Below are 8,404 nucleotides of genomic sequence, written 5' to 3' on the forward strand. Positions count from 1 at the left end.
CTTGGCAAGGTTTGGTTTGGTGAGTGGACGGAGTATATTCAACGGAGGTACAGTTTGTCGGAGACGACCTTTACAACAGGGGAAATTTGAGGGATATGGTTCACAAATATTGTGTTATACTGTTCAATTTACCAACCTGATGAAGATCTTCATCCCAGGGTTGTTCACACCATATTGTGTTATACTGTTCAATTTACCAAGCTGATTGGCATCTTCATCACAGGATTGTCAAACCAATAGTGTGTTTTAGTGTTCAATTTACCAACCTGATGGGTATCTTCATCCCATGGTTGTTTAACCCAATATTTGGTTATACCATTCAATTTACCAACCTGATGAAGATCTTCATCCCAGGGTTGTTCAAACCAATATTGTGGTATACTGTTCAATTTACCAACCTGATGGGCATCTTCATCCCAGGGTTGTTCAAATCCATTTATCTCCCAAACCATAATATCCCGGGAACTTTTTAAGAACTCCCGAACCTAGTAAAGGGAAACGTAAAATTTAAACTTAAAAGGACTGTAAGCGTAATTTTAAGTAACTTTTCATGAGGAAACGTAAAATTTAAACCTTAACGGTATCCTTAAAAGGTTTGTCTGATCATGTATGAGTTAGATATGCCTATTATAGTTTATTTCAACTTTTTATTTTCATTCATGCTTTCTCTGCAAAAGGGAATGGCTCATAAAATGATCTCTGAACGGTTTTCTTGTTTTCTTTTGTTTTAGCAAATGCCATATTGGGTCATCAAGTTAAAGAAATTGGAATTAGAAAATCAATGTGTTTAGCGAACTTTTGTTCAACATATTCAAGTTTACTTGAGAAATTCCTTCAGTCATAGGATGAGTTTTAATGATGCCATGAACCAACCAGAACTTTTCATCTAGAGTAGGGTAGTAGCCAACCCGGATATCTAGAAACCTAGATAATAGATGTAGGGTAGTAGCCAACCCGGATATCTAGAAACCTAGATAGTAGATGTAGGGTAGTAGCCAACCCAGATATCTAGAAACCTAGATAGTAGATGTAGGGTGCTAGCCAACCCGGATATACAGAAACCTAGATAGTAGATGTAAGGATATTACAATTATAAAGATGTAAATTTTTATCTCTAATATATTTTATCCCTTCACAAAACATGTCAGTGTATTCATTGTATTTCGTAAAAAGTGTCTGAACTGAACTTTTTACATTTCAGCCTCTATAGACGAATCGTGGAGAAAACTAGATTAATACATCAAAATGTGCTTCAATGTTTGTCACTTGAGGTTTACACCCTATTAAATAGTGTTTATATGGTTTTTTCTGATTTGTTAATTCTACATTGATAAATATATTATGTGAGGATAATAATTATGTAGAACAACTCACTGCACTTTGAATTGCCTAATAATCTCATGAAAAATTTAAAGTCAAACACTTTTTTCAGTGTAAACTAAACAACAATTTGGTGTCACATAGTGTTGAATTCCTCCCCCCCTTTAAATGGATTTTTTCTCAAAAATCTAAAAATCTAAAAATCTAAAATCTAAAAATCTAAAAATCTACATGCTAGGTCTAGACTTACTCTACTTCCAGAACCTGAAGAAAAAAAATCAGGTGTCTCTGTTTTTAAAACCTACCTATAATAGCTGAGGGGAACGGTGGAATCCTAGATAAATTAGAATAGATTGTTCATGTCGTCTTCACCATACCGGAGGGAAACAGTTGAAATTGAAAATGACAATTTAGCTATGGACCAGGGGGCGGAAACGGCATGTGTGTGTGTCTGTACCAAAAGAGTGTGTGTCAGTTTAAAGTACCAAAGATGTGTACTGTAGGTTTATACAGTACGTAAGAATCTCGGTATTTGTACAGTCTAGGAGAGTACATTTGTTTATTGTTAATTGTTTACTTAAACATATGTTTAATATATATGTAATATATTATTTACATATTTAAGTCAACCCTATATAAAGCCAAATTTTCATGCAAAGAATATAATTTGATTAAAGTTTACAATAAACTACTCATTAATCAAGTTTAATTATAATTGACGACATTGTTCTACAATTTCCTTGACTGCAGTCATGTTGTGTGTCTGTACCAGAAGAGTGTTTGTAAGTTTACTGTACTGGTCTGCAAAGCAGTGCGACTGGCTTTCTCTTGCCGGACCAGCGCCATTTCCTTTCCCTTTATTCCTGTTCCCTGCTATGGACTAGCTTCAGTCATACAGTACATTGGATATAAAGGTTTGCGGCAAGTATATTTGTGCTCTGTACAAATTTATGGGGGTTTGTTTACAAATATTGCAGACATAATAGATAAAAGTTGAATTTCAAAGGATTAGAACGAAGATTTCTACCGATATGTGAGTGATAATGATGACAATCAGACTCCCCTTACACACAAAGAACATATTGAAGTTGGAAGACTTTTCAAACTATTAAATCTCTTGGGATGATAGCGATACTTTGATGAATTTTATGTGTCAACAATCAACATGTGGACAGTGAAAATCTCGGTATGATTACCATTTTATTTTATTAAATTAACTAAGTTGATTCTGTCCTAGTATACAATTTTTGGACCCAACCTCTCCCCCNGACACATGTTTCTAAATCCATTTTTTAAGGAATTTTTAAAAATATCATTTTTAAATCTGTAGCTTTAGTCACAAAAAGGTTAAGGGCCATTTTAGATTTTTTTTTACACAGACCGGACTTTTTACCGCCCTGTACCCTACCCTATGCATTAAAAAAATTGACAGAAAAATCCTTTAGATTAACTATTGATTAAAAGTCACAAAATTTCACGGTAATAGTGACAAAAATGAGAGTGCTAGGACAAAAAAAAACTATAGGGCCGGCCAAGCCTGTTTAGGGTTAAAAGCTAAAATAGTTGATGGGTGAGGCCTAGTTTTTATTAAACTTCTTTAAATAAATTAGTAAAAAAAATACTCTACAGATTGACCCCGAGAAGTAAAACGTATTCAATGACCTCTTCAAATGACAAGTTCATGATGTACAAGGGGTTGTACAATTTTCAGCTTTACAGTCTGCATGAACAATCTATTCTAATTTATCTAGGGGTGGAATACATTACACCAAAATTTATAATTTAGTCAACACAGTTAAGAAGATAAATTTTCAAAATATATGTTTCTAATAAAAACATTTAAAATATTTGCGTTCATTTCTTAATTTCAATCATAGAGTAAAAAACTACTAAAGACAGTTAAAGAATTTATACCACTTGCCACTAACCTAACTCCCCAGGTCAGCTGATTGCGTAGATCCTCCTCTTGTGCGTAAACTGCGCTGGTAGCAAGGTTATTATCCCCCTCCCCTTGGTAGTCTCGGTAAGCACCTGCGTCATGACTTCCGGTCAACATCATCGATCCAATCTACGCAAAATATGCGTCGGTTGTAATATTTATTAAACTGCATGTCATTACTTTTTTTTACTGAAGAAATTACAATTTAAGATTTCGGACACTAAAAACCTTTCTGACCGTTTGACGGAGGAGTAGTTTGTGGGTTAATTTTTTTTGTTTCTTAATTATAACACGTAGTTGGATGGAATTCACGAATATATTTCAATATTTTTAAATTTCAATTTAAAATTAATTAAAGTATTTACTAAAAACAATGTTGTTACATTTTCAATACCTTCATCTGTTAAATTCAAACCCAGATTAAATCAAAATATAACAATATGATTTTCTTGTTATTCAGAATTATGTTTTCTTTTAAAACAATTTTTTAACTAATGCTTTTATTTATATTTTGATTTCCTTTTTTAAGAACTCTCTGTTGTTCCACATCCAAGTAGGTTGAGATCTAGAGATAACTTTTTATTTAAAACAAATAGATTATAAATCATTATTGGGTCACAATAATGGAATGTTGAAGAAATTATGCATGACGTCATTGGTGTCAATTGTACCATTAGAGATGATATCCAAATAGATTCTAGTACACTGTTCAATAGATGGCAACGTAGAATTTGCACACTCTCAGGTATACAGCTGTATTCTTAAGTCACAAGTGTCAGCATATTTTTTGTCCTTCAAAATTATTTATAATAGTGATAATTTTAGAATAAAGTGCTTATCTTACAGTAAAATAAGTGCAATTTTATTTTCTGTTTTTATACTTTTTTATTTCATCTTGGAAAACATGTCAACTAATGTGAGAAAATTTCGTTTAACTTGTTATATTTGACACTTGTGACGTCGTGTCGTGTATAATTGATCCATTTCTCCGTTGCCACCTATTGTACTTGATAATCTATTTGGAAAAGAGGAGGAAAAAAGATACCTTATGTAATTGCAACTAATTGATTTTACTCTTTTTTTAATATGAATGAAAAATACTGTCTTAACATAAATAAAAGGGGATAAGAAAAATTCAAAATAAAATAAACAAAGGAACGGCAAAGAATAAGAAAGGAAAGTGCTCGGAGAAAAGAATGATAAGAATGAATATGTAAACAGCACCTGAGACAAGCAACTGCAATCTCTGATCCATCCACAAACCATCTCACGCTAAAATATCACGTGCTACAATTCTAAAAAACTGAGTAATTGCTTCCAACTCAGATTTACTAAATCTTTTAGTTTAAGTTTGAAATATCAAATGGTTACAAGATCATGTAGCAAAGTTATTGGGATTAGAATTTGAGTTTTAAGTCACAGTTTAGCCACAGTCAAATTTGTGAGACCAATTTTAAGTCAAACCTATGTCTAAGTAAATTGACTTAGAGTATATTAACATTCAGCAGTATAATTAGTTGAAGTATACTCAACAAAACTATTAAGTTTCTTGGCAATTAGCCTATTGTTTTGAGGTTTGTTTTTACAGATTAAAGCTGTTTGAAAATAATCTAAGATTGGAAAATAATAGTTTTCTTAAGTTTGCTGTAATTTTAAAAAAAATTAATTTTAATTTTAAACAAATTTTAATCAGTCGAAATAAAAGTTTAAAAAAAAAAATACAAAAACTTTTCTCTGACCAAAAGTATTTATTAAAACGAATTAACCAACCGGTCTGAAAAAATAGCTTTGGCATGTTTGGCCAGAGCAAAAGTTTTGCATATGCTATATAATTCTGATTCTCTAATTTTTGTGGGGCCAAAAAAAGCTAATTTTTTTTAATAATCGGTCCTAAAAATGATGCCATCAATAATAACCTATAGTTGAATATACATGTAGAATTTGAACTGATATCTTGTATATGTGGGTAGGGTAGCTGGATATTTGATGTAAAGAACCCATCTAAATAGATTTTAAAACGTAAATGGATTGTTGAAATAAATTCAATTGACTCTCTGTACCCCCATCTAAGTTCAAAAAGATAACCAATTTTTAATAAGTGAAATTGAATATGAATCATATATCTACATAATTTTAAACGATTCAGCATTTACAGAGAGCCGTCATATATTCACAGTAGGTTGCAAGCCCCCAACAAACATTGTTCGGAATTTTTCAAATTACTTCTTTAAAACTTTTGCTGAAAAAAGTGGTGTAACAAGTGTAAATACTCGCGGATTTTTAGAAAAACAAAATATTGCCTGAAAGATTACTAACCTGGATACAAAGATGGCTGTATTTCAAGTATTGTTTCATCTCCTTGGTACAATTGTAGCCTATCCTCACCTTTATCCTGTATAGTGCATAGTGTATTATATCGATATCCTCCCCTATCTTCTGTTTAGTGTATAGTTATATCCTATCCTCTCCTATATAAGGAGAAAATTGTTAAAAACGACTTCTACTGAAGAACGTAGCGTCCATACAAATTTATAAAGTTGCAATATACGACTCGTATCGTAAAATAATCGTATATTGCAACTTTCTGAATTTGCATGGAGCCTACGTTCTTCAGTATAAGTCGTTTTTAACAATTTTCTTCTTATAGACACAACAGATAGAAGTAAGATTAGTAGCGATCAAATGCGATTATTTTTCGCTGTAAGCCTATACCCTCTTTCATTTATTGCGAATACTCCCTTTAATATTATTATTATTGTAATTATATTATCATGTTTAATATCACCTGTCTCCCGAACCAAGTAATTTCTAATCTCCTTTTAACAATAGTTCCATCAGATTGTGTGAAGGCCAGGGGGTTTATAGATAAATAGATACCTAGGGCAAAATAAAGTTTGGAAAAAAATATAGAAACAATTATGGCGAAAAAATACGAAATTAGAAAAAGAAAATTTTGAAAACTGAATTGTCCAAAACGTCAAAGAACTAGGGCTAAACAAAGTTCCGTTAGCGGAATGGAGGTTTTCGAAAATTTGCGGAAGAGTCCATAAACGAACGGCAAAAACCGATTAGCTGTTTTGAAAAAAATAACGGTTGAAAACAAAAACGGAACAGATTTTTTAGCGGTGAATTTTTTTCTGCTTAAAATTGCATTAAACTTGTAAAAAAAAAATTTACGTGTTTTGATGTTTTAAATGTCCTCTTCTGTGTTCACGACCTTAAATGCAGAGAATAGATCGCGGTAACCTTTGAATTTGGATAAACAAATTTGGAGTTTGTCCAGCCATGAAAGAATCTGGGTTCTCCTCAGAATAGGCTGAAATTAGTTGATTTGAATATCTAGGTACTACTCAGTCCGCAGAAAAGGATAATAATTCAACTTAAAGTGCCGTTAACGATTTGACAAACCGTTAACACCGTTAATACCGTTAACAATTTCTTAACCGTTAAAAAAAAACTTTCCCGCTTCACGCCAGTAATAAAGGACGGTAATTTAAAACAAGACAAAAAAGTAATTGCTGTTAACTAAACAAATGTTCCGTTCTTACCTTTAAAATTAACGGCTTCCTGAAATTTCTCTTTTTTAACGGTTGGAACTAACCGTTAACGAAACGGCTAAAAAAAGTTGGAACATGCCCAGCCCTTCAAAGAACACGTGTTTTTGATGTTTTTGATGTTTTTGGGACTCCCTGTTCTTCTTACCGACCTGGTTCGGGTTGACTGGTTGTTGGAAACCCATGTACAGCTTGTACAGCTAGGTACTGTAGAACAACAAGTAGCTGTACAGTACAATGAAACATTTACAAAATTTCTGAAATCTGTTCCAACTTTTATGTCTAATATTTGAACTGTAAAGTTGGCTGGGTTTAGTATTAATTTCTTGGCATTTTTAAGACAAATAAAAAAAGTTCAAAGATAAAAACAGAATCTAAGTATTCATTAATTATGATCGTTCGAGCTGAAAATAGACGGGCGGATTTTTGGAAATGTCAATTTGGTAATGACAATTTGGTAATGACAATTTGGTAATGACAATTTGGTAATGACAATTTGGTAATGACAATTTGGTAATGACAATTTGGTAATGACAATTTGGTAAGGTGACAATTTGGTAACGACAATTTGGAAATGAAAATTTGGTAAGCTCACAAAAGTGACAATTTGGTAATGACAAATTGGTAACGTCATAAAAGTGACAATTTGTTAATGACAATATGGTAACTACAAAAAAGTGACAATTTGNATTTTCGGATAGCGCATTAAGTACGGTTATTACCGTTATCCTAACATAAAGATAATGCAAAAAAAATTGCAAATTATTTTTAAGGACCCTTTTTTCTATGTTGAAAAGTATTTTCACCTTTTTTTATTATTTAATAAAGGCTGTACAAGCATTTCATGTGCCCTTTACCGCTATCCGATGTTAGGATAACAGCTATCCGCTTGCGAAAGGGTGCTTATAAACTATAATATATGAGATATAAATGCTTAAAATGTTGCTACATAATTTATATGTTGATTAAAAACAAACTGAATTTAATTTAACAATCAAAAGTTTTTAGCTTTATAATCTCTATCTTTGTTATCAACAAAAACAAGATTAAGACAATAAACATTGTTGTTATCAGTCTAGACACTTATTTGTGAAATAATATGTCAAAATGGACTCTCTTTCTCTAAAAGTTCTTCACCCTCCTGACACGTCAAAATAAAGTATATTTCACGTAAGATTAAAGTATTAAATATTATACTCCTCTGAATCTAAAATGTTTTAAACTTCTTATATGTAACCAGATAAATATTCTTTTCTCTTACTTATTTTCTATTAAAAAGAAGTAAAAACATTGTTATTATAATTTTCACCCAAAAAATAGTTAATTGAATAAATGATAAAATTTTAAATAAATGTCCCCGGATTTGTCATGCATAGTTTCATTTTAAGGATAATACACTTCATTTATTATCTCCTTCAAGAAAAAATTTATGTATTTTTTTCTAACTTAAACGGTATTTATCAAGAAATCAGAATCAACTAAAAAAAACTTTAAGAAAATCAATTGTTTTCTATATTTTCTATATTTTCATAAATCATCTACATTCTACATACTAGGGATGCCAACGTTTTGTATTTTTCTATATTTTCAT

General features: G+C 31.5%; 1 protein-coding gene across 1 annotated transcript; it reads right to left on the bottom strand.

Annotated features, from left to right (window-relative positions):
* Positions 1–398: 398 nt before the first annotated feature.
* LOC111712308 (uncharacterized) lies at positions 399–7,248 on the bottom strand (the record flags this gene model as incomplete). Its single annotated transcript, XM_023486883.1, is given in 10 exon segments — positions 399–485; positions 822–924; positions 3,249–3,388; positions 3,654–3,659; positions 3,779–3,824; positions 4,484–4,531; positions 5,176–5,260; positions 5,576–5,651; positions 6,045–6,136; positions 6,966–7,248. Coding segments are annotated over 10 exon segments (777 nt in total), but the record flags the coding sequence as incomplete, so codon positions are not given.
* Between the last annotated feature and the right edge of the window lie 1,156 nt (positions 7,249–8,404).

This window comes from Eurytemora carolleeae, unplaced genomic scaffold (assembly GCF_000591075.1).
Source record: "Eurytemora carolleeae unplaced genomic scaffold, Eaff_2.0 scaffold1135, whole genome shotgun sequence".
Taxonomy (NCBI): domain Eukaryota; kingdom Metazoa; phylum Arthropoda; class Copepoda; order Calanoida; family Temoridae; genus Eurytemora; species Eurytemora carolleeae.